Source organism: Sinocyclocheilus rhinocerous, unplaced genomic scaffold (genome assembly GCF_001515625.1).
Source record: "Sinocyclocheilus rhinocerous isolate Xijiao unplaced genomic scaffold, SAMN03320098_v1.1 scaffold1252, whole genome shotgun sequence".
Taxonomy (NCBI): Eukaryota; Metazoa; Chordata; class Actinopteri; order Cypriniformes; family Cyprinidae; genus Sinocyclocheilus; species Sinocyclocheilus rhinocerous.
This window is the reverse complement of record NW_015640452.1, coordinates 1,104,864-1,131,071: the sequence shown is the minus strand read 5'-3', so window position 1 is coordinate 1,131,071 and position 26,208 is coordinate 1,104,864. Positions and strand designations below refer to the sequence as shown.

At 39.1% G+C, this 26,208-nt stretch overlaps 3 protein-coding genes across 5 annotated transcripts in view; 1 reads left to right on the top strand and 2 right to left on the bottom strand.

Moving 5' to 3' along the window:
• raph1a (Ras association (RalGDS/AF-6) and pleckstrin homology domains 1a) overlaps window positions 1–11,893 on the top strand; it is a 75,963-nt gene extending 64,070 nt beyond the window's left edge. For 2 of the 3 annotated variants that reach the window (XM_016568969.1, XM_016568968.1), the window contains 8 exons: window positions 1,149–1,214; window positions 1,350–1,493; window positions 3,114–3,224; window positions 4,366–4,464; window positions 4,553–4,673; window positions 6,420–6,559; window positions 8,532–10,189; window positions 10,802–11,893. In XM_016568969.1, the coding sequence (XP_016424455.1) occupies window positions 1,149–1,214; window positions 1,350–1,493; window positions 3,114–3,224; window positions 4,366–4,464; window positions 4,553–4,673; window positions 6,420–6,559; window positions 8,532–10,189; window positions 10,802–11,249 (2,787 nt within the window). In that variant the 3' untranslated portion in view covers window positions 11,250–11,893. Of the gene's footprint in view, window positions 1–1,148; window positions 1,215–1,349; window positions 1,494–3,113; window positions 3,225–4,365; window positions 4,465–4,552; window positions 4,674–6,419; window positions 6,560–8,531; window positions 10,190–10,554 lie in introns of all 3 variants that reach the window. The other variant, XM_016568970.1, reaches the window with a different exon arrangement.
• A 1,253-nt stretch (window positions 11,894–13,146) lies between these two features.
• Window positions 13,147–15,561, bottom strand: LOC107752912 (secreted phosphoprotein 24-like). The gene is made up of 4 exons (XM_016568985.1): window positions 15,537–15,561; window positions 14,190–14,323; window positions 13,485–13,613; window positions 13,147–13,365 (listed from the first exon to the last, which is right to left on the bottom strand). Exons 1-4 carry the CDS (start codon window positions 15,559–15,561, stop codon window positions 13,147–13,149), a joined length of 507 nt encoding a protein of 168 aa, XP_016424471.1.
• A 1,086-nt stretch (window positions 15,562–16,647) lies between these two features.
• LOC107752895 (abl interactor 2-like) overlaps window positions 16,648–26,208 on the bottom strand; it is a 61,538-nt gene continuing 51,977 nt past the window's right edge. Inside the window, exons 8-12 of the mRNA XM_016568971.1 lie at window positions 25,100–25,333; window positions 23,571–23,729; window positions 23,010–23,096; window positions 20,355–20,528; window positions 16,648–18,778 (exon numbers count right to left, since the gene is read on the bottom strand). Of these exons, the coding sequence (XP_016424457.1) occupies window positions 18,603–18,778; window positions 20,355–20,528; window positions 23,010–23,096; window positions 23,571–23,729; window positions 25,100–25,333 (830 nt within the window). The 3' untranslated portion in view covers window positions 16,648–18,602. The remainder of the gene's footprint in view (window positions 18,779–20,354; window positions 20,529–23,009; window positions 23,097–23,570; window positions 23,730–25,099; window positions 25,334–26,208) is intronic.

The following is a 26,208-nucleotide window of genomic DNA, read 5'->3' as shown; positions in this document are numbered from 1 at the left end:
TGTCTGTTATAGCAGCAATAGCAGCAAAAATTATATAGCAGCAAAAAATGGTTCCCTACAACTTCTGAACTACATTTTAATTCTTCTAAAACTTACAATAGCATTGTTAAATACTGTATACACTATTGTTAAAAAGTTAGTAAGATTTTTTTAAAGAGTTGGTAAGATTTTTTTTAAATGTTTTTGAAAAGTAGTATATTAAGCTCACAAAGGCTGCATTTATTTAATAAAAAATACATCAAAAACAGTAATTTTGAGAAATATTACAATTAAAAAAAACTTTTATTTGAATATATTCTAAAATGTGATGGCAAAGCTGAATTTTTAGTCTTCATGTCTTTGTGTCATGTTATCAATGATGAAAACATTTGGCTGCTTAATATTTTTTTTGTAAACCATACATTTTTTTTGGATTTTTTTGGTCAATAGAAAACGTTCAGAAAAACAGTGTTTATTTTAAATATAAATCTTTTGTAATATTATAAATGTCTATTGTATATATTTTTTATTTTTTTAATAAATGTGTCCTTGGCTTGCTAAATAAAAATATTTTAAAAAAATACCCAAACTTGAATGACAGTGTAAGTTAGTTATTCACTGATGTGTCTGACAATGCCATTTTTTATATGAAGGCTACAGTGAAAGGCAAGATTTTCAGTGAATAATGCTTTCGTTTTCAGAATTACAGCATTTGCATTGTTGAGTGAACTGTCCCTTATTGCCCATCTAATGACTAGATGTGTGCAGTTTTGTCACCAAAGTCTGATTATAGATATGAAAGAGAAAGATGTTTCAGAGTGACAGTAATATAGGTTTGTTCAGTACGGGTGTTCTGCTTGTGAAGTGCTCTGTGGATCAGTAGTTTTATTGATGTATGTGACTGAGCTACGTCAATGTCATGCAAATGCTGAGCTGTAATAAAAAAAAATCTTAGCAGAGGCTGGTTGAAGTGTGTTGACTGCCCAGACAGTCTCTTGCTGCTGCTTTGTCCATTTTAAAACCACCCCAGACAGACCTTGCAACCCTAAAAAAAAAAAAAATTGTTTTGGCTAATGCTCTAGTATACCTATAAATCAGTGATAGTCACAGATTCTTCTTACCTTTTCTTACCCACTTTAACCATCACCCTGATTCATCTGTTTCCTCAGAACTATTTGCTGGGGCGTAAGGAGACGTGTGAGATGGCAGACAGAAATAAAGAGGCTCTGCTGGAGGTGAGACAGACTGTGAACCTACTTACATTTTCTCTTGGGTTTTAAAGTCAGCATGACTTATTTAGGTCATGTCAGGCATGTTGTATTTACTGGGGTGACTGATAAAGGTGTTTGTGTGTATGTGTTTTTGAGCAGGAGTGTTTCTGTGGAAGCTCTATCAGTGTGCCTGAGATGGAAGGGGTGCTCTGGCTCAAAGACGATGGCAAGAAATCCTGGAAGAAGCGCTACTTCCTGTTACGAGCCTCTGGTATATATTACGTGCCAAAGGGTAAAGCCAAGGTCAGTTGTGAGTCTGTCTCTCTTTTTCTTCTGTGGTCTCATGCTTCATCTCATAATCTGTTTGCCGTGAAATTCATTCTCTTTTCTCTATCACACACTCGATGGCTGACACAGACACTTTCATATTCTTGCTGACTAATACAAAAACACTCTTACACTATGGCCCTCTTTCCAACTTCTATTAAAATAAGTTTTCTGGTGATCTGATCACAATGGGTCCAAAGTGTCAGAACATCAAAAGGCATCTGACCACATTGCATTTGTAAAAGTTCTTTAGGCTCTGCCGAAACAAGAGGGAGGCATCATACTTTTTTCTACTTTTTGTTGTTGTTGTTGTGTTTAATAGAAACATATAGACATACACTGGCTAGTTTACAATCAAACTGGGCAGCATTAATTGTCTATGTATGTGCATAGTGTTAGATTAACATTATGGATTCACTCCCAGAAGAAGATGCTCAATAGTCTAATCCACTAAATGATCTCTAAAAGCATGAAAAAAGATTCTGGGATTATGTGCACATATGCTTGTATAATGCATGCTCACACATATATGTGCAGATACACTCACACTGTGAGGCCTGAGCAGTGATACTACACACAATAAATGCTATAATAATTTATAAAGAGTACCAAAATAACAGTTGGTTTGTGCTGCTGCATATTCTTTTGCTCATACATATATTCACATTAGGTGCATCGGGTACAAGGCACAATGACCAATGACGTTTGGCATCATTGATGTCAAACCTGGCAGAAGCACATCTTGTGTATGTGCAAATGTGAATGAGATTTGAGAGCTAAAGCATGAACACGCTTGCTGTCAGTCACATGTCATAATTCCTGTGCTTTTCAAGCGATAAAGGGCCCGCTGACTCTGTGCTTAACACATCCATGTTTAGAGGTCAGTTAATGAGGTCAAGTTCAGAGGAGATATGGGCCAGTGACTGCTCATTATCCACAGACCACAGGGAGGCAGAGGGTGATCGAGAGAGAGATAAAAGAGCAGCTGCTGTACATCCTCAGGTCATCGCTCTGGGTTTGACAGCTGCTGCCCATCTGCATCACTAGCATACCCGCATCCTGTTTCATGCTTAACACTGATGTATAACACATATGATCCATCTGATTCTACATGAGACATGTACAGAATCTCAGTTCTTAAAAAAAAAAAAAGGAACATTCAGGACCCACTTTTTCATGCTATTCAACCTGCCTTTCCTATTCTATGCACTAATTCAGCATACTTTTCCAATGTAGTGCTCCCCGTAGTGGATTCAACAGTGAAGTAACATCTAGGTCAATTTAGGTCATAATTTCATTTTATTTATTTTTGCTTATTTAAAAGCAAATTTTAAAAACTAAATTTCATTGACACAATATAAACAAATGGATTACACCACAGGTCTAACTGTGTGGCATGATGATTTAAAAATAAATATAAAATAAACAATTAATAATTCTGACAATAGTAAGAGATATGATACAAGCATATGAATGTAGACAATTTATATTTTGAAGTAGTTCTATAACCAGCATTCCCTACAGATGCATTCTAAACAAAGATTTTCCTTTGTTATGTACTAACATCTTTTTAATTTCATCCGGTGTCATCTGTAGGCCTCTAGAGACCTGGTTTGCTTCCTGCAGCTGGATCATGTTAATGTGTACTTGGGTCAGGACTACCGCAGCAAATATAAAGCCCCAACTGACTACTGCATGGTCCTGAAGGTGAGAGATGACAGTCATCTTTTGTACATTCTATCACACATACCAATTGTATGCAGTTATAAATATTGTCAAAAAAAAAATCAAAGTTGTTATTCCTCATTATCAGATGTCAATCACATTTTAGACACTATGTTCTGTTCCTGAAGAGGAAGATGAGTTAAAGCCATGTGCTCTTAAAATGCATTTACTTAAAAGACTAAAAAGTCATTTGTAAGTAGTGGAAGCAGCAAAACAAGCATTTGCCTGACCATATCTCCAGAGTTTATCATAAGCTACTTAAATTTTCCAGATTTCCACTTGTCTATATTATTAAAGCAGACAGCTGCAAGAGGTTTTTGCCAGAGGACATTTCAGGCGCTGGGATCTGTAAAAGCCAGATCTCGATCTGCATTACAATTTATGATTCTGGACTGAACAACATATTTCCTCAGTTTGTGCAGACACTCTTAGAAGGAAATCAAAGCCACAGAAGTGAGACAAACATAAATATAGACTGTTTTTGGTCAGTGTTTGGCTTTCTTTTGACATAACATTTATCTGCTATTGAACTTCTTTGACCTTATGCATAGCCATATTTTTGACTATAGCATAAAGGGCTGACCACACTGCAGTTTATTCTTGTGAAGAACTGCCTACTAGGCCAGAGACCATCTGACAATTGACCGAACACAATTTGTTTTGTTTTTATGGTCCAGTCAGAGATGAGTTGATCTAAAATGGCTGATATCACAGTATCATACAAGCATGGAAAATTTCATTCAAATTATGGTACAACATCAGTCAGCAGTTAACAGTATAGAAATCACAGACATTTGATCCCTCTTTGGCAAAGAAGTGTTTATTGTGTCAAACTGAGATTTTGTAAACAACTTTGTTTTCAAGGATAGGTCAGAAATTGCATAAAAGCCGTTCAATCAGTTTCAAGCTTACACTTTTTTGGTAGTGCTTGCGAGTTTTGTGTTTAATATGCATCAGATTTTGTGATCCAGCTGAGGCTGAATTTACTCTGACCATACTCTGATACAGGGAAAATGTTCTGATGTTTGTAACTGATATGAGGGTATCAAACTATTGCTATATGCTTTACACACAGACTATAAAATGCATCAGTATAGGTAACGTCTCTGATTTCGCCACTCAGCACCCTCAGATTCAGAAGAAATCACAGTACATCAAGTACCTGTGCTGTGATGATGTCAGAACGCTGCATCAGTGGGTCAATGGAATACGCATTGCCAAGGTAACATCTCCTTATGATGACATCACCCCATTTTGTATAATGTGTATTGCTAGGTTTTGTGGCTGAATCTATGTGATTTGTAATGCAGTATGGGAAGCAGCTGTATTTGAACTACCAGGAAGCTATGAGACGCACAGAGGCTGCTCATGATTGGTCCTCCCTGTCCAGCTCCAGTATCAAGTCTGGTTCCAGCTCCTCCAGTCTACCAGGTGAGTTCAGCAGTGCAGCCAGGGCCGGCCCCTACCAATTTGGTGCCCTAGGCAAGATTTTAGCTAGTGCCCCTTGCATTGCAGCCAATTTCACCGCCGATCATTCACACAGAAACTGCATAGCTTTATGACATAAAACAAATTACATATGAAAATAAGACGGTTGCGCCACAAAAATAAAAAAACTGACGTTACCACAGCTATTTAAATTAGAGAACTTTATCATTCAAAGGCAGCTACAATACTAACATTTAAATCTTAATTTAGCCGGCCCTGACCAATTTGGTGCCCTAGGCAAGATTTTAGCTAGTGCCCCTTGCATTGCAGCCAATTTCACCGCCGATCATTCACACAGAAACTGCATAGCTTTATGACATAAAACAAATTACATATGAAAATAAGACGGTTGCACCAAAAAAATAAAAAAACTGACGTTACCTCAGCTATTTAAATTAGAGAACTTTATCATTCAAAGGCAGCTACAATACTAACATTTAAATCTTAATGTCTTCATTTCAGACATTCTTAAATGTAGGGATGCACTGATCTTAACTTTTCATGGCAGAATCCAAAACTGATTTTTAAAGTATTTTATTCAAGCAAAAGACAAGAAAGAATGAAAATATGAGTACATGAATATGGTTAGCTGCTTTATTAGCCTATATTTTGATCTAAATTAGACTGTATAATTTCAAAACCTGAAGCAAAAACAGAATGGTCTGACTTTAGCTTTGTGAAATTATGCTACATAAAACATACCAAACAGCAGATGGGCTGAATGAAAATGCAAATTCACTCTCTGTCAGCAGGTGGCGCTTAAGGAACAGCAGTGATGCATTGGTTCCTTGTTTACCACTGTAAGCACTAAGGAAAATGCCATCTAAACTGTTACTTAAGACAGTCAGTTCCCCTCAGAGAAACATTCATACTTTGCGCATCGTGAACAGTGAGCTTGCTCTGCCTGCTAATGTATTTTCTCCTCTTTGTGTCTCTGGCCTCTGTTAACGCTGTTTACAGACTCTGAAATAAAACAAAAAAACGTCCGGTTCCGATTTAAGGCCGATGGTCGATCGGTGCATCTCTGCTCAAATTCAATGGTTTGCCAGCAAATAAATAAATGCGCTGCATGTTTCAGAGTGTCATGGGCAGCACTCGAACACATTACCGCTTCAATCTGAAAACTGCAGCGCATAGGTATTTTTATTTATTTAAATCGCAACATTCGCGATATGGCATTAAGCCATAATGCGATATCGATTATATTTCGATATGTAGTGCACCCCTAATTAAAATAATATTATTATAAAAAAAATTATAATTTGGGCACCCCTATGGATGGACAACGTCCCTAGCATTTGCCTATTGAATAAGGCAAATGCGACGGTCCGGTGTTCTGACAATTTGTGCTACCTCCCATTAAAAAGATAGGTAGCACAAATCAATAGCGAAAAATGCTACCTATCAGATTGTGCTACCAGCATCTTATTCATGTGGTTTGTGGCTTTTTTTAATGTCCATATCTACCCCTACCCTTAAAACAATACGAATATATTTTTGGTAGCACAATCTGATAGGTAGCATGTTTCGTCGGTACACCGGCCCTGAGTGCAGCAGCAGAAATATAGGAAACTCAAATGAGACGGTGCTTGATATTGTGTATTGTTGTCTATGAGATAGATTATCGTGTGTTTAACTTTGTATCTTTACTCAACTTTTTGATTCATTGTGATTCTTTCATGCCTGCAGAATCTCAGTCCAACCATTCAAGCCAATCAGACAGCGGCGTGTCAGAGACTACATCCTCTGGTCATGTGCGCTCTCAGAGTGTTGTCAGCTCCATCTTCTCTGAGGCTTGGAAGAGAGGCAATCAGGCAGATGAACCCAAGGTGACCATTGAAGAAATGTATTGTCTCTTTACTTGCTCTGCTTTGTTTCACCTGTGTTTCTTCATCATGGTGTCATTATCATCTCTTCTGTATCTTAATCCATTTTGAACAATCTGTTGCAATCTTATCATGTTGCATGTTGCATGTTGCAATTTTATATGTGACCCGTGCTGTCAAAATGAGTCGGAATGCGCACTGTCTAATTTTGAGTTACAGGCAAAAAAAAGTGAAAAATGTCGATTTTAAGGTATTCACAAAAATAAGTTCATTAAGCCCTCGTTTAGCGATCCCAATGCTCCAAATAATAATTTTAGATGTTTAATTACCTTTATTTGTACTTTTTCTGAGAGGAGTACCTTTTCTCCACTCGCTTCTCACGCTGACTGTCATCCGAAGCGCATGCATAAAGGCGCTTCCGACTGCGCACGATCCCGATAAATATGCACATATACACAGAATTACAGTAAGTATTTACGCAAACATAATCTGTTATGTCTTAAGTGAACGTTCGGCGAACTGTTGGGGAAAAACATCTGATGTGTAACATTATATTAGAACCGTGCATTACAGTAGTTCTTAATATAGGCCATTCTACTGCTTTTTTGCATCTGTTCTTATTTATAATAACAAAGATAAAATAAAAAATAGCTATATTGTGACTATTAATATAGAAATTAGTATTAAGAAAAGAAGTGGAGGAAAAGATGCAACGTTGCAGGTGATTTTGCTTTGAAACCTTCAGAAAACTATTTTTCTCAAAATTGACTTGACTTGACTTGACGATAACTGACTCTATCGACTTCAAACAGGTGTAGCTCAGTCATTTTTCGTCCAATTCCAACAAATCATACATCATTTTGAAGTTCTTTTTAATAGAATATGAAAATGAAAATAATTTTTGAAAAAATTGCTCATTGTGACCCATTTTGCCAGCACAGGTCACATATTTAAAAAAAAAAATGCTGTAATGAAAACCTCAGAAAATATACTCATATACCAAGCAGAAAACAATGAGGTTTGTATGGTGTAATGGTGTCTTTGATTTGATTGTAGTTACAATTTTGTCCAATTTAATTAAAATGCTCTGTCAGTAGAATTTGCTAAATCAGGATATGACATATTGTCAGCTTCTTCCAGGTGTTAAGTTTAATTACTCAGAGGACAAGGGCAATTTAAGCCACAATAAAGACCATTTGGGTGATTGTGGGACATTACTTATGTCACACTTTCTCCAGATATATTAATTGGTCCCCTCTATGTTTGTCTACCCAGGATGAGAATTTCAAGTCTGGAAAGGCTATACACTGGTGGGGATTGAGGTTAGGAGTGTGATAAAACCTCACACTCTGGCCATTTATATTTGATATAATCCTCACATGTGAACCTCTAAAGCAACTAACCACTGATATGATGTGTGTGGTGGGCAGTTCATCTTAGTTGTTTTTTGAATGCTGGGCAATTGGGGACTGCTGTGAGACACCTGCTGTAATAGTTTGTGTTAACTCTTAACAGACAGTGCACTGGTGTTGTATTTTGAATAACCCTTTACATGATGTTTGTTGTGTTTTGGTTTGGTGTGTGTTATTATCAATAAGAGATATTCTCAGAGAAGTCACAGTAAGCACAACAAAAATACAGGTTAACTCCTATTTTATGCACACACTGAATTGCTGTTGTCATAATTGGTGATTTTTAGTTTGAGCTCTATGTCTCAATGATTCTGTGTTGCAAGAACAAACGTTTCTGAGTTTGGAAGAGCAGATCTTAATTAATACTAACAGTTCTTAGCTCCTCCCTTAAGACTTCATAGCATTTCCTGTAACATTTCATGTTATTTCACTCTTTTAATTGCACTGTCTGCTGAATATCTTGTTGCACATCACTAATACATATCCTTCAAAAAATAAAAAAACTGTGTGAAATAAATCTCCTTCATACTCCTGTTCTAATTGAATTTTTGTCATGTCCACAGATGAGAATGGATGGCCCACCAGCACAGCCTACTAGAGCCTCTTACCCTCTACAACTTCCCCAACTGCCCCAGCCTCTCCAGTCTCGTAGCAGCTACAGTGGTGTGTCCCCAGTGTCCCCCTCCTCGCCACCATCTCCACCAGCACCTCCCCCTCTCCCCAACCCCACGCACCACTCCACCCCAGTTATGTTCACTAAATACAGCACCCTCGCTAGGTTGCAAAACATCTCCCAGGCTCCAAATCATTACAAACAGACCCCCTTATTGGCAGCGCAGCAGCAAACTATGCCCCCTACACCACCCCCACAGTGTCTCAAACCTGTAATGAATAATATGGCAGAAACTGCCAGCAGTCCCCCTCCGCCCCCACTACCACCACCTCCTCCAGAAATGCCAGTGCCAGGGTCAGCCATGGCAGTGTTGAAGCATGCTCCCCTCAGCCCCCAATACACTCCCCCTCCACCTCCAGATGAAGACCAGCTGCCAGCCCCACCTTACCTACACAGTAATGGCTACTTGCCTCCACCACCACCCCCAGAACAGTTAAAATACCCACCTCCCCTTAGCCCCAATGGGCTCCAGCAGTTTTTAGCTCAGAAGTTCCCTAATATGACCTATGATTTCTCACCTGTCCAACAAGATGAAGAGCCTCCACCACCTCCTCCAGTGTGTTTCTCTCCCCCGCCTCAGCAGTCAGGTCCACCTGCCCCACCTAAAACATTCACTGGTGGGTTTCTGCCTCAAACAGCTCCAAAACCTGCCCACGGCATTTCCTCCGTTTCCCCTGTGCCACCTTCTTTGTCTCCAACCCCTCCAGCCACCATGAAGAAACAGCAAAGCCTCTCCAGTGGTCACAGCCCCAATCAACCTCCACCTACTCTTCCCAAGCAATATAGCCTTTCTTCTAAAGCTCCATCTGTATCTGCCCCCATCTCTCCCACTCAATCGCTTGTAAAGCAGATTGTCAACCAGTTCCCTGACAACCCTGATGGATCCAAAGGTCCCATATCTCCGCCTGTGGTTAAAACCAAACCAAAATGGCAGCCAGGAGGGCAGGCTCAACCACAATCTCCTGAATTTCCTCCACCTCCACCAGAGAGTACCCTTGAATTCCCTCCCCCTCCTGCTCCAAGTCCCCCTCCTGCCCCACAGACCTCTGGCAAGACGGGATCACCAATCAAGAAGTCCCCATCGACATCGTCAAATTCTTCTACTGGTTCAGGAGGGAAGAAGCCTCCTCCAACCCCACAGCGCAACTCCAGCATGAAGTCCACCTCTTCCATTGAGTACCAGGAGTCCAAGAAAGTGGAGGATCTGGTCAGCATGTTTGCCCAAACCAGTCAAGCCCCTCCCAGCTCCTTCTCAACTCCATCCTCTACAACAGGATCACCTTCCAAGGACTCTTCCACAGGACTACGTGCACCACCAAAACCAGGCAAGATCAACTTGGCTAATCTGCCTCTGGCTCTCCAGGGGAAGCCAGGTCAATATCAGCAATCCAGCTCAGACTTCCCCTCTCCTCCTCCCGAATGTGACTTTCCCCCTCCACCACCAGACTCAGAACTCCTGCCTCCTCCACCTCTACCATCAGAACTGCACACCGGGGCTCCTAAAGTGGCTGTGGTGAACCCTCAACCCCAACACACATCCAGCTCCACATCCTCATGGGCTCAACCACAATCTCCTGAATTTCCTCCACCCCCACCAGAGAGTACCCTTGAATTCCCTCCACCTCCTGCTCCAAGTCCCCCTCCTGCCCCACAGCCTTCTGGCAAGATGGGATCACCAATCAAGAAGTCCCCATCGACGTCGTCAAATTCTTCTACTGGTTCAGGAGGGAAGAAGCCTCCTCCAACCCCACAGCGCAACTCCAGCATGAAGTCCACCTCTTCCATTGAGTACCAGGAGTCCAAGAAAGTGGAGGATCTGGTCAGCATGTTTGCCCAAACCAGTCAAGCCCCTCCCAGCTCCTTCTCAACTCCATCCTCTACAACAGGATCACCTTCCAAGGACTCTTCCACAGGACTACGTGCACCACCAAAACCAGGCAAGATCAACTTGGCTAATCTGCCTCTGGCTCTCCAGGGGAAGCAAGGTCAATATCAGCAATCCAGCTCAGACTTCCCCTCTCCTCCTCCCGAATGTGACTTTCCCCCTCCACCACCAGACTCAGAACTCCTGCCTCCTCCACCTCTACCATCAGAACTGCACACCGGGGCTCCTAAAGTGGCTGTGGTGAACCCTCAACCCCAACACACATCCAGCTCCACATCCTCATGGAAGCAAAGCTCCTTGAAGAAAGTGCCCCCTCCGACTTTGCACCGCCACAGCAGTGGCCCACCTGAGTCGCTTGTCCTTTCTCCACCTCCTCAACAGATGCCTCTGTCCTCTTTTAACTCTCAGATCCCACCAACTTCCCCCAAGGCCAGTCTGTCCATCCAGCCCAACTTCTTGGAAGACCTCAACAGAACTCTCAAAAGGAAGTCCATGACTCGATATGGCTCCCTCACATCCTCAAGAATCTCGGCCAAGCTGGAGCCAGTAACCACCATGGACGATATGGCCCTTCCGCCCCCTCCTCCAGAGTTGCTGCTGGGTCAGCAGAAAAAGGGCGGATACATGAGTGCCAACATCTCAGGCTATGCAACATTACGGCGGGGTCCTCCGCCGGCTCCACCCAAACGGGACCAAAACACTAAACTGACAAGCGAGTGGTAGTTGGGACATGTGCCGAGTATGGATATGCTACTCTCCTTTTCCACTCCGTTTATCTTCAACGACTGAAACGTCTGCATTAAAATAATACTCATTTTAACCCCAGATTATAACCACAATATGAAAAAGCCAAACCATCTATACATAAGCTTCTCTGCGTGTTTGTTCCGCTTTGCTATTAAGTGTAGCAGATATACAAAAATATTGAGAAAAAGACTGACGTTGTTATTATAGGTACTGCATGGACACTGCTGTGAGGAAAGGGGATAATGTATATGTATACGTATATATGTGGAACTCTGGGGTGGGAGGGAACTTGTACTTTTTTATATGAAATTATTTAATACCTGAAATATATTCTTATTTTAAAGTTTAGTTTTGAAACCCTTGACTGTAAACGTTAAACGTGAATAGAAAATTAGGGTTGTTGAACCGATGTTTGTGTGTGTGTGCGCGCGCATTTTGTCTGAGTGATTTGGTTGATCCACTCTCAGAAAAACAATGAGGGCCTGGTAATAGTGCCGCCCTTGCTTGTCATTAGACGTGCAAATCCCAATGTGGGAATTGCACTCATGTAGCATACATTCTAAATGAAGTATTCTACCAAATTTTCCACATTTAATTTAAAACATCCACTAAAATGTAAAGAAAGAAAAAAAAAACAGCTACCATTGTTATTGATAAATCTGTTATGTTGTGTCGCTGTGGACCCTTACTTTTCTTGAAGCTGTCCAAATGTTAGACAAAGATGAAAATGAGCCTGTTACCACTTGAGTACATCTCTGTGTGTAGCTGGCCTGTGTCTGGGATGGGATGTGATGTCTGTTTATGTTGGTTGCATTGCTATCTATCTGTACATACAGCTGCAGTTCCTGACTTTATCAATGTGCGTTAGCTCTGCATGGGTTAGCTCACACATAAGGAATTGATGTTGTTCTTATTTTGACCTCTGTCTATGCTCAGTGCTGTATTAAAGTGTGTTACATATCTGGAACATCTATCTCTCATGTCATGGCAATGCCACAATGTACTGACATTAATCTAGCATGCATGCTTCCACAGTATGGTTGCCTAAGATTGAACACTTTGTAGGGTTCTAGGACCATAGCCACAAAATAAAAGGTGTCACGTCAAGTTTACTTGACTTACAATGCAAAAAATTCACTGTGTGCCTACTATCATTGTCATTCCTCTAGCAAACTTGAATGCATAGGTCGAGAAAACGTGTACCTGTTGGTTTTGTGTCTCTAAAACTCCTTTAGTTTTGAAAGCCTGAACGATGAAATGTAGGAATAGCTAGAGTTCTTTTTACAGGGAGGAGTACAGAGCTAATGCTGCTTCTTAAAGTCAGGAACCTTTAGTTAAATAAATGGGGAAGTAAATGTCTGTTACATTTAAACTGAACAATATAAATGTGTAAATCACACAAATCAATGTTGTCCAAATTCTTGTTCTTTTGATGGTCCATTAATTATCATCATACAATTAAAAGCTTCTTATGGTGAATCCTCTGATTTACAATGAATAACAATTAGTCCATTATTGGATAGTACACTCTATATAATACATGCATACTGTTTTAAAATCTACAAATATAGACTGTTAGGCGTTGCACACGTTTATGTCCCTGATTAAACTGCCTTTAGTTAAACATTGCTCAAGAGATTAAACCTATACCGCAGCAACTACTACACATTTAATTTGACAAGAGACAGTCCTTGTCTGTTTACCACAGAAATACAGTATGTACAGAGAAATAAGGAGATGATTATTTGATTATATTATTTTCTTGGTTGAAAATGCATCTTGTTTAAAGCAAACTAATGTCATGTAAAGTTACTGTTTTATTTGAAACATCAATTGGAAGTCTGTTTGTCTATTTTAATCCCGTTTTATGAATTCACAGCAGTATTCTGGAACAGTCAAACTCTCCTTGACACAGAATGACTCCTGGAGAGAAAGAGCCCAGAGGAACCCGTCCTGTCCGCCGAATAATGACCTCTTCACTGCTGGACTCTGAGCAGGACCCAAGCGCAGCTGTACTAGCAATAAAACGAATGCCCAGAGGAGCTACAAACATGCTGCCAACACGCACAATACTCGAGCACAATACCTTAGACTTGAGAAAGAGAAGAAAAGGTGAGAAATGTCTTACTATGATGTTGGTATTCGTGAAGTGTATGCCTGACCTGCAGCAATCAGAAGGTAGACGGTAAAAACATGAAAGCTTTATCTTACCGCAAGACGTCCCTGTTTGAAAAGGCAACTGTCCATGTATGGTCTTCTGGTATTATATTTCAGACAGACTGTCTCCTTTATTCCGAAATCAAGCAGGATATCATACGTATTATCACGTACCAGTGTGATCTTCGACGACAAAGATCAAAAAAGAGTCTGTCATTTAATCTATTTTCTTTCAAAATATTATTAATGTTTGATAACATAGAGATCAACTTGCTTGATCTCTGCTGTAGCTTTCAAATCAATTATGGCGATTTTCTGTTTATTTAGGCTATTTAGTCAGCTGAATTTATGAATAAACCTGCCAAGCAAAATAAAAATAGAATATACTCTTATTGAAATTGTTTGTCAGAAGTTACAAACCCAAGCTTTAATATATTTTTAACTTAAATTTATGGTGCTGCTTTTACTTTGGAGCTTGACATACACTTCTCCTTTTCGTGTTTAATAAAACAGCATACGGATTTGGAACTGCACGAGGGCAAGTAAATAACAATGTTTTTGTGAGTTATTCTTTTAGTGAGGGTTAAGTGTAACCCACTACTGTTATGGCTTTGTTGACTTGAATTCATATAACCACTAGAGGACGGTAGTGTACTATGAGAAACTGCTCGACTGCTTGCTGAGAGGATTCCTGAGGCTGCAGTCTAGGGCTGCTACTCTTAGCACACACTGGAGTTGTCAGATCAAATATAAATATACTTTCTTTTTTCGGACCACTCTGGTGGTTGACCTGTGCAGGTTGAAATTGCTGGACTGCCTGTTGACTTCATCAACAAGAACCTTTAATGCCAGGTCAGCCAGAGGACTGAAGTTATAACCTAATAGAAGCTGCCCTGTTTAATTAGAGAAAAAAGATAACACTTCATCATAACTTTCACTAATGAAGTAGCAATCTGTTTGTCAATGTGCTGTACTATTCAAAAGTTTGTGGTTGGTAATATTTTTTCATGTTTTTGAAAAAAGTCTCTTTTGCTCACCAAGGCTGCGTTTATTTGATCATAAATACAGGAAAAACAGTACTATTGTGAAATTTTATCACAATTTACACTGACTGTTTTGTGTTTTAATATACTTTAAAATGTAATTTATTCTGTGATGGTAAAGCTGAATTTTCAGCATCATTACTCCAGTCTTCAGTGTCACTTGATCCTTCAGAAATCATTCTAATATGCTGATTTGCTGCTTAAAAATATTTCTTGTTATTATCAATGCTGAAAACAGTTGAGCTGCTTATTAATTTAATGAAACCGTAATGTTTTCCCCTAAGATTCTTGGATGAATAGAAAGTTCAAAAGAATGTTATTTATTTGAAACAATATTAAAGGGATCATATGATGCGATTTCAATTGTTCCTTTCTCTTTGGAGTGTTACAAGCTCTTGGTGCATAAAGAAGATCTGTAAAGTCTAAAGTCTCAAATCCAAAGAGATATTCTTTATAAAAGTTAAGAGTCAGCCACACCTACCTAAAACGGCTCGTTCTAACACGCCCCCACATATCTACCTCACTATGTGGGAAGATTTGCATAACGCTGTGGGAAGATTTGCATAACACCACCCAAATGTTCACGCAAAGAAAGAAGACGTAACTTTTATTCTCGTTGTAGTATTGTTGCTGCCGCCGCCATGTCGTGGAGACGCTGTGTGTTTCGTTTTGAAAGTGAAACTTTGTTTGGCCTTCCAAAAGAGGATGATATCCGCTTAGTCATGGCTGGAGCTGATCCGTGCTGGTCGCTGAGGAAATACATCAACTTCGCGCTGTGGATCGCCGGATCGGCTTTCACAGTGGAGGAAGCAGAGTCCAGCCCGGGGTCGTCACATGTGGTTGCCACAAGCCCGCCGGCTGTGATTGGCCAGTGCTCCAGTGCGTTGTGATTGGCCGAATACCTCAAGCGTGTGACAGAAATGTTACGCCCCTTACCATACTGTGATGCCGTCTCCCGGCATGACCAGACAAAACCAATAAAACCCATTACAAACGAGGCATTTGTTGCATCCAGTGGGGACATAATTACGGATTATAATGACTATGAATACTGTCTTTTTACGTGTTGCGTTGCATCCACAGTTCATTTCCTTAGTAGCAAGACATTTCAGTTCCAGTACTTTATTGGGCAATTTGACACAATGGAACCTGCCATAAAAGCCTTTCACTTCACAAAACGTTAATTATGGTGAACAAGTGATGTAATGCTAAATTTCTCCCAATCTATTAGATGGAAAAAAAATCGAACTCATCTACTTCGTCAAATATTCATTGTTGGGAGAACTATTCCTTTAAATAGACTCGTATAGGCTAGTATATAAAAATAATTGCATGAAGCATACAAATCATAAAAAGGAAGAAAATGTTAAAGGTAACAAACATACCTTAATATTGTTTTGGCTAACAGATATAATTAAGCACTTAAAACAGTTATAGTAAAAATACGACAATAATGGAATTCGTATAACATTATCTTGATGTTAAACGAAAAAAGTTACTGAGATGTAGGCTAATCCTTCTTGGGACATAACAGAACTGCTCATTTGATATCTTGTTCTCACACCATGGACACTTTTCACAGAGCTGAGGTTTGATTTTCACACTTCCACACAAACATCCACTTCCAATTTTTGCTGTGTGGATACTGTAGCTATGTATATATACATTTATTACTTAAAAATAAAATAACACTATATAAAGACGTGAAGTAAATATGTATAAGATACAAATATGTTGAGAATCTCATAGCTTCGTCAAAGCAGACTAAATGCTCTTCTTCTCTGTAGCTAACAGCCTGTGGGCGTCTGAGTGTGCAAACCTCCAGCAATCTTACGTACGTCTCAAGCCATCTGGACCCTGTTCGCTGCCAAGTTACGTAAGTCTGAAAAATAACATGGGCTTGAGCTCTGCACTGTAACTACATCTGAGACATTTCACTGTCAACGCCCCTCAACACAATCTACACACAGTATGGAAAGAAGTCAAAAACAGAAAGTTTATCATATACGCATTTTTTCACTTTTGTTTCTGGATCTGTACACTTTTGCGTCTGACACATAGGGGGCAAAGGTGAAACATTTCTATTAAGAAAGCAGTGAGCAAGTGCCGTTTTGGAAGAGCGATCAGACCATTTACATGAAAAGTACTAGTGGAAAAAAAGAAAGGTTCACATTTAGAGATTTTGCACATTAGTTTCATCCTCTCACACATGGAAATACTGATGCCCATACATTTATCCGGTTATATATATATATATATATATATATATGCACACAAGAATATAGAGTTAATGGAGTTAAACTTGTCAATTCTCTGATGTTTAGAGTCATGTGCTTTCAGACAAATTAAAAGGTAAATTAACCCTCAAAACGTCACATTTTGCCAGGTATTATTGCAGGGTAGGGCGAGAGATATGCTCATCAGACTCTACCCTGTTTTTAAGAGCCTCCATGTGTTCTTTACATAAGATTCAAATTAAATTTCACAATGGAGACACACTGAAGTCTTGCTGATTTTAGGACCTGCAAAATGGAAAACTATTTTAGTAGCTGGAGAGAAACATCCAAGATTGTCAAATAGTAGCTTATACACATTTCAATAATACTACAAAATGGCACAATATATTTAGTAGCATAAACATTTCAAGAGCACCCAAATTAATACTGTCCATGTCACAGGAATGTCTTAAACTGGGTATAAGACCAGGGTATAAGACCAAAAACGTGATGAGGACCTAATTAAAATATGGGGTTTTAACACTTTTTTCCCGTCAATTTACATGAGTTTTTTTTTTGTGACCTTTATAGTTGATCACGATTATTGGATGATTTTTCAATGTCAGGTACTAACAAATGAATGAATAGACAAACTATATTATTCTGTAAATGTCTCAAAATGTTCCACAACCAGAATGATGTTTCACGCAGGCATATCTGCGGTTTTAGCTGATGAAATATTTTAGAACAACTGTAGGAAATGTTAATCATTGTGATAACTTTTTCAAGACTGGAAATCACTAGTTTAACATTTCCATATATTTCAGGTTTTCCATGATTGTGGGTACCCTAGAATTAAAATGCAAAAGTGGAAAAAAAAGAAAAATGAAATGTAAATAAGGACTGTTTTTATTAAGCATGCAGTCTATGAAGCACTACATACACTTATCAAATATTTACCAATTGGTTAGCATCACAACACCATATTTAAATGTAAAACAAACGAGAAAAAAAAAGTGTTTAAAAGTTCATGAGGTTATTAGATATGTCTAGTACTGCATGTGTCGAGGCTGATGGTTTCTCATGGGGAAAAATGTTCATAAACATATGAAATATATTTAATGATAAAAAAGTAAAACCAAGGTGAGACCTTTGTGTAAACGAGTCTGACCCTGTGCAGACACCAATTATACTTGCATGTTTGTGCAAATATTTCCTATTTCATCAATCCGGCTGAAACTGATTTTAATTAGGTGGGAGAGAATAAATCATACAATTACTTAAACAATCAAAACACTTTACAGAGACACAAATTAAAAAGCCTCGAGCTGTCACATGTAATAAATAGAAAGCTACTTCTCTATATTCACTCTTTCCGTTCAGTTCCATACTTTCCTTGTTCCTCAAAATATGCTTGTAATGAATTCCCTTTTTGAACGTGACCTCACTGTAAAACACACCCTGAACCCACCTCAGGCCGTTAAAAAAAATACATCTATTTCAGAGACATCAGTCGGCCCCGTGCTGCCTTCCAAAACACCGCAATGCTGTGGAATGAGCAAAGGTTATGAAATATGGAAAAATAAAAACAATGTAATGTCTAAATTTAGCTTATGCATATACTGTACTTCAAACTCTGTATCCTTCATTCAAGGTAACAGTAAACATATTATTGGCTTTTATTAATATAATCTTATTTCTCTAATAGTGTTTTCTCAGTCCTTGGTACAAAAGTCTGCTCTGCATCATCTGGATGTTCAGCTTCATATCGCCTCCTCTTTTCAGTCGCACCACTCGTGTCTTAAGTCTCACGGCCTGTTATTAGCATGGTTTGTATGCACACATGCACTCTTCTGCAGTGTAAGATTAGCGCTGGTGGGCGTTGAGGGTTGGGGGAGAGACAGAAGACACTCTCACTCCGTGTAGTGCATGATGGACTCCACATAGTTTCCAGGGAAGAGTCCTGTAGTGCCACTCATCACACCTTCATACCAGCCATCATCATTCTTTTTAATGACATAGATGATGTCCCCCTCCTGGAAAGACAATTCATCTTCCTTGTCTCGCATGTAGTCATAGATTGCCACCACTGAAAGCGGGAAAAACAAAGAGACAGCCAAGTTACTAATGACTAAGCCCATGTGGAAATTTGAGCACCAATCATTCACAGTTGTGTTTCTATTACATTGTTGTGCTAATTTGACGATTCTTTCAGCTATGAATGAAGTCCTATTTGGACAGTAATTGTTTCACATGGGGACAACTGTAACAATAAATTTGTATTGCACCTCAGTCATAAAACTTTTGGATGATTTATTTCATGGTCGAGGATTGAGTTCTGTGTTCCTACGAACCCAGGAACACATGGTCAGTTTCATGACTGTCAGCTGTAAGCAGCTGTCTGTTATTGCTTGGACAATGAATAAATGTACAGTATCTCACAGAAGTGAGTACACCCCTCACATTTTTGTAAATATTTTATTATATCTTTTCATGTGACAACACTGAAGAAATGACACTTTGCTACAATGTAAAGTAGTGAGTGTACAGCTTGTATAACAGTGTAAATTTGCTGTCCCCTCAAAATAACTCAACACACAGCCATTAATGTCTAAACCGCTGGCCACAAAAGTGAGTACACCCCTAAGTGATAATTTGAGGGGACAGCAAATTTACACTGTTATACAAGCTGTACACTCACTACTTTACATTGTAGCAAAGTGTCATTTCTTCAGTGTTGTCACATGAAAAGATATAATAAAATATTTACAAAAATGTGAGGGGTGTACTCACTTCTGTGAGATACTGTATATATTTAATTTAAAAATAGGAAATTAATACCCTATTTATTATTTTTATTATTTAAATACTTATGTAAAAATAGGGAAATTGACACAATATAGTTTAAATGGCTTTTGTCTTGCATTTTATCTCTAAAATTGATGGATGTCATTTAAAAAATGTGGAAATTAGCAGAATCAAGTTGATGCAAACTTTTATTTACACAAGGTAAATAAACTTATAATAAGCTACTTGTTCGACTAGTACTAGTTGTGCAAGACCTGATTTTTAAACTTTATTTGATACCATAATAATGGTCCATTTTAAAAGTTTACATGATTTTCTTTTCTTTTTCTTCTTAACAGCTCCCACTGGCTGTAGTGGAGCAGTGACATGACTATGATTATACTTGTAAAGAGTTTACAGAATTTTATTAATAAAATTGTCCATTTTTAAAATGCGTGCACTTTAGAGTGAAGTGCAGCAGTTATCACATGGTACTTGGTAGTGGTCAAATAGGATATACAAACCAACTTTTGGATTGCCGCCTTCTTGAAAACTCAAGAGACATTCTGGATTGGGACAGCAGTAAAATCACAGACTAGCTCTTGTAAATGTTGAAAACACCTTATGTCCCCAAGAAAAACAATTACTGTCCGAAAAATGCTTGTGATTCTGGTAGTGTCAGTGTCATTGATGTAACACCCACCTCAAGCTGCAAAAACAGGCCATTCACAAATCATCATGGTACTGACGTCACAATGAGCACATTAAAATGGCCTGATGAACATCAGTGTGAACTATGTTGGTATGCCGTAGCTAGCCAACCTCAATAGCAACGTGTGCTGAATCTAACCAGAGTCTTTAAAATATGTTCAGTGTACCTTTCTCCAGGTAAGTTTGTGGAGCCCAGGGTGGATCTTCTTCAGCGTAAGGGTCACTGTACTCCACCACAGAAGACTCCTCTTGCTCATAGTCTTCTGGAGGTGGAACTGGGTTTTGTGTCTCCTCAAACACCGGCTCTTCTGAAGGGGGAGGTGGGGGAGGTGCATCTGAAACTGAGAGTAGAGAAATGAACAGGAGGCACATAGACTAGGATTCCTTTAGACGGGAAGGCCATGCAAGCTCATGGATCCATGCAGAAAGCGCAAGAGGTAAATGAATGGTTTACTGTGACAAAGAAACAGTGATGGAATTTTCACTCCTAATATTCTCAGATAGACAGACGCATACAGACATAGGAATGCACCTGTATAGAAAAATGACAATGCAATCAGCCTGCCTTTAATATATCATACAACTGGACTGTTTTGCATTTACATATGCAAATTGAAGTGTATGTTAGGGGTGTAACAATACACTCAAGTTCATGTCACGTATACAATACTGATCTCGTGATTCGATACCAAATAGTTAAAAAAGTATGTTTTTAGAAATTATTACTTCCAACACATATGGTAAACAGTTAAAAAGTATGGTTCAGTAAAATACTAAATTTGGTATTATTTCAGTGGTGGATTATTATATTGGGCTTGGTCCTTTTCCCCGTGCACCCTCATCTCCCCCCATACTGCACAGCTAAAAATACAGAATTATCTTAGACACAATAGCTTGCACTGATTACATGCATTTAACTTTTAAATATTGATTTTTTTTTTAAATAATGTATTTTATTTTTAATGTATTAATGATAATACATGGAAGCTCATAAATGTACAACATATTGTTATACCCCTACTGCATATGTAAGATTCTTTTAAAAAGAAGGGCTGCCAATTTAATGTACATTTAGTGGAATTCAAGAACACAATCATGTTTAACCTTAAAACATCATCTTAAAAACAGGGTGCTCAATGTAGAAGATGCTGAAAAAAAACAGTGAGGCGCATCACATGGCCAAAAATGTCTGACACGGTCTGCGGACACCAACAATTAAAAAAAATCTGTGCCCATCATAAACTGCATTTTTCTGTGAAATCTGTCTATGCAACGGCCTAAAATCTGCAGACTTGCTCTGACTTTTGGCATCTAGTGTCAACTCGTTCAGACTACAAATTGGGGCAAAAATCTATGCAAAAGTTCCAAAAAAAGAAAAAGTAAATTCCAGCCTATCAAGTGCCCCTATTATGGTATTTGAAATGTTTAGAATTTGGTTTTGGGAGTCACCAATAACAGGTTTACATGCATGCAAGGTAAAAAAAACACTTTCATTTTCTTATAATATGCATTGAATTTTATGTTATTTCTCAACGACTCTCAAAAGATTCATTCGAAGATTCATCTTTCTAAACCCCTCCTTTGCGTGAGGCTACTGTGCTCTTATTAGTCAGATGACCCAGTCTGTTGAGATTGGTCTACTGCACACAGTGCATGTCAGAAAAGGAATGCCCATCACCAGTACTGGAATACAGCTTAACAATAATACATCCTATTATAATAATGATAGTGCTCCACTCTGTTCTAAAAAGAAAGAATCAGAGGGGAAAAAGTTGTTTTACACTTATGTTAGTGAACCAGACCCACATCTTGGTAGTAAAGACCCAAACAACAATGGTATATGCGTTAGCCGAACACAGACATAGTGTACTGATAAAGCACTGCAGTTTGCAAACCAACGTATTGCTCCATCATTAATCATGACTCCAAGTACAACAGACATTCTATATTAATCGACACATTTCTAGACAATAGCTGGCCCACAGCTGATTAGCAGAACTATAACGTGAGTTAACAAACTGGTCACTGACCCATCTTTCAAAGACAACCGGTTTACAAATCCTGCATTGAACTCAGAGAGATTAGAGAAGCAGTCGTCAGTGAAATGACGAGAACACACTGATTATACTGCTGTGGTATCCTAGTAAAGATGAATTTTAACCACTGATCCTTCACAGCCTCATCCTTTGGAAGTGAAAATTAACCAAATTCACTTTCACAACGAAGAGCACAGCGTCTTCTTGACATTACGTTATCCACACGAACCAGCTACAGCGTTTGAAGTTTGTTTCCGCGGGATGTCCACGCAGAATGTAGGCGGGCATTATGCAAATGTTAGAATTTGTGACGTGTGAAATTCGCGGAATAGAATTCGAATTTAAAACAACTCGTTTCATCGGTTCAGAGTCAAATCTTTCTTTTGAGAGACAATGCATTTGCAGCTTTACAACTTTGCAGACTGTTTACATTCACACTGCATGAAATTTAATTTTCAAAAATCCATAATAGGGGCACTTAAAGTCTGCCTCAAAATAGTCACTGATACAACTATCCATCTGCCACAATAATGTTTTGTAATTATCTTCACTTGGAAGCTTTTTTTCCAGGAAATATTGATCTATAATTTTAATATAATTAATAATAAATACATTTGATTTATAAAAACAAGTAGATTTTAATCAACTGACAGCCCTGAAACCAGGATATATTTTCATGCTTTCAACAGCATGTTTTGCGATGACAAGCCACATTGAGCTGAACGTGTGTATGAGTGTGTCTTTAAAAGCAGGAGGGTCTCATCAGAGGAGCTCAAAGCCACTTACTGGTTTCCTGTACGCGAGCCACAAAACCCGTCAGTGGAAGCTGGGGTGTGATCTGCAGTATGGAGGGGGGAGGGGGGGCCACTGAGGCTAGTCCACAAGACCACAAAAAGCACAGAGAAACAGAGGAAGGGGGGGAGTGTGTGAGCAATGAACCAAGATAAAGAAAGTGAATGTGAAAGGGAAAACAGAAGAGAGTAGGCAGTTAGTTTAGTGTGCAAACACTTTCTGGCAAACAGGAAGTGGTCACCTCGGAGCAGAAAGGATGAAGGGTGAATCTACACCAGCTAGAGAGTTCAAAGACTAACTAATTTTCACATCAAAGCACCAATCTGACTATGATAAGTCTAGATTATAATTAAGAACTTTATGAGAGAAATGTTGCAGTAAAGATGAATGTGGTAATCAAAGATATAATGGTGTGTCAAATACAACTCTTAAAAGAAAGTAAAATGCAGGTAGGGGAATCCATGATGTACTATATCTCAGAGAACAAATTAAACTTTGGCTTTGACGAATAACCAGAACATGAAAGATGTCAAGTCTGAATAGTGAGAGCAGTACCTTGGTTCTGATTGTAATAGGGCCCTCCGTTCTGCTGGCTGGGGGGCATGGAAGTCTGACCCGTGATTGAGGCCGGCCGGCGATACGGCAGCGAACCTCCCACTGTGGGTGTGATCTGTCTGGGGACGGGCCTGTTCATGCTGTAGAACTGAGGGCCACCTGGATGAACAACACAGCCATGAGAGAGAGAAAAGACTTGCAGACTTATCACATTCATTTCTGAAAACATGCCACCTTAACTGTCAAAAATTAGAAAAGAAATGTGAGAGGTCTACAGTCAGACTATTTAAGGACACATTTTTCCATAATGACCAAATGGATCAATGATCCAAAAGCAAGTGTGAACGTCATGAAAATGACGTTTAAACTGATCTGGACTAAGGTGGTTTTCACACTAGATCATCTTTGTGTGGACCAAAATACTTTTGGCAACAGACTTGGATTTATTTGGTTGAACTGAAAGCAGTTTTCTGCTTGACTACAGGAGTACAGTTTCACAAGGATGGATCTCTACGAACAGTTTAGCCAAGTTTGGAATGTGGAATTTTATTTATTTATTTTGATTTAGAATTTGCATATCATTTTTAATAGAGTGCTGCTGCAGGAATGATTTTTGTAGGCCAAATCCTGGAAATGAGTTAGCATTTTAGTACTTCTGGTTTCATCGTCCTTAAGTCAATGTGGTTGCTAACAAGTGTCATTTAATGTCAATACACTGAACAGGTAAACTCTAAATCTACTCACTGGTCCACAGCATCATTGTGTTTACAACTGTGCTCTTGCAAACTCTTCTGCCACAAACTTTCATGGAATATGTTTTTAAATAAAGACTGAAAGAGTTGTCAGAAGCATACTGGTGGTGGCGTTGAAGTCATGCGTTCGTAGTGTACTTCATTTATAGTCTACATTTATCTTTTTACTTCTGGCAATTGTATTTAGGCTTCAAAATGTATAAAAACTTATCTTGTGAAGATTATCATGATGAATAAAATGTGTAAGAATCAGAAACTTTTCTTAGACACGGAGCTTGTTTTCTGCAATAATCCAAAAGCCAATGGAAAAAAATCCTATTGGGTTTTTGTAGAGTGAACTAGGGTGATGCTAATCTCCAGGTTGGCCTACAAAATTATGTCGTCATCACCGCAGCGCTCTATAGAGAAATATTGGCAATTAGGTGATTAATCAGCTTATATTTTTCTGTAATACGACACTCAAAAGAATGCAATACGTAATCTTGTTTAAAGAACTGTTGTATACAAGCAAAACGTTTGCATTTCTTTCTCTGCGAGTGAAGTTGCAGTGGTACTTTTATTGATGACACAAAACTACTGTACCATGTTTGAGTCAGAACAAACAACGAAACCATGTGTGAAAATAGCTTGAGAGACTCATGAGAAAGCAAAATGAGTAGGACACAAAGACCAAAACTTCACCACAGAACAGCGTGATGTGTCAGCAGGTGGGGAATGAAACGAGGGCAGAAGGTATGACTGATGGGCTGGAGATGGGCCGGACAGTGGCGGACTCACCTGTCCCAGAGTTGGTGTTGGATGTAGCACTAGCTTCAGCTGAAGTGAGGGGTGGCTGAGAGGTAGGAGAGCCTTTTTCTGAGGTCAGCAAGCTCTCAGTGGAGTCGGGGTGAGTGGGAAGAGATTCAGGGATTAAGGTGGGGTTGGCTGAGGGTTGTGTAGGGGTTAAATTAGAGGACATGACAGAAGGCTGAGTGGAGTTAGTTGGAGCTGAGGGTGTGCTGGCAGTAGCAGCTTGAGGTTGAAAAAAGGAAAGACGGAGGAAACCAAATGAGAAATGCTTTTGCATTTCGTTTAAAGGGAGCTAATGTGGGGCATGCCAGGAAGAAGTCTTACTTTAGTCTCAGAGAACTCTCTACATGATCGAAGAAATACTGATCTTAAAATCCAGTCACAATTCAGCTTTTGTGAAGACCAAGTATATCATGGGTATCCAATCCTGTTCCTGGAGGGCCACCTTTCAGCATTTTAGCTCTAGCCCTAATTAAACACACCTGAACCAGTTAATCAAGGTCTTCAGGATCACTAGAATCTTCCAGGCAGGTGTGTTGGAGCTAAGCTCTGCAGGCCAGTGGCCCTTAAGAAGCAGGATTGGACACCCTGGATGTATATGCAAATCTCATTCAAAAAATTCCTTGTTTCAGTCATTTGACAGTAAAAACTGTGGTTGCTGACTGAGTTTCACCCATTCAGAGTTCACCCAAAAAATTAATTTAATCATTTACTTGACCTCATGTCATCAAAGATGCTTTTTCAATGCATAGAAGTAAATAGTAAAGTGAAAAAGGTACAAAAGTACCATAAAAGTAGTGTATTTTTTATTGTTCCTGTAGTTCAAACAGTAGAGCATGGCGTTAGCAATGCCAAGGTTGAGGGTTCAATTCCCAGGGAATGCATGGGACATGTATACTTCCAATATTGTAAGTCACTTTGGATAAAAGCACCTACCAAATGCCGTTTTTACCAACCAGTGTTATATTAAACATTTTCTGAAGCTATACGGCAGTTTTGTGATGAGTAGACCAATAGCTATGAAAATCTTGACTAAAAACTAATGCACTACGATACATGTGAAAACATATTTTCTAGCAGTTGACACCATCGTTCTT

Excerpts from the sequence above, each read along its gene's own strand:
- LOC107752912 (XM_016568985.1), bottom strand. The coding sequence starts at position 15,561 with ATGAACTGTGGATGCAACGCAACAC. Across the intron at positions 14,324-15,536 it reads CTGTGGATGCAACGCAACAC|GGCAGCTTCTATTAGGTTAT; the intron begins GTAAAAAGACAG and ends CTAATTAAACAG. Across the intron at positions 13,366-13,484 it reads TCAAACAGGGACGTCTTGCG|TCTAAGGTATTGTGCTCGAG; the intron begins GTAAGATAAAGC and ends CTCTTTCTCAAG.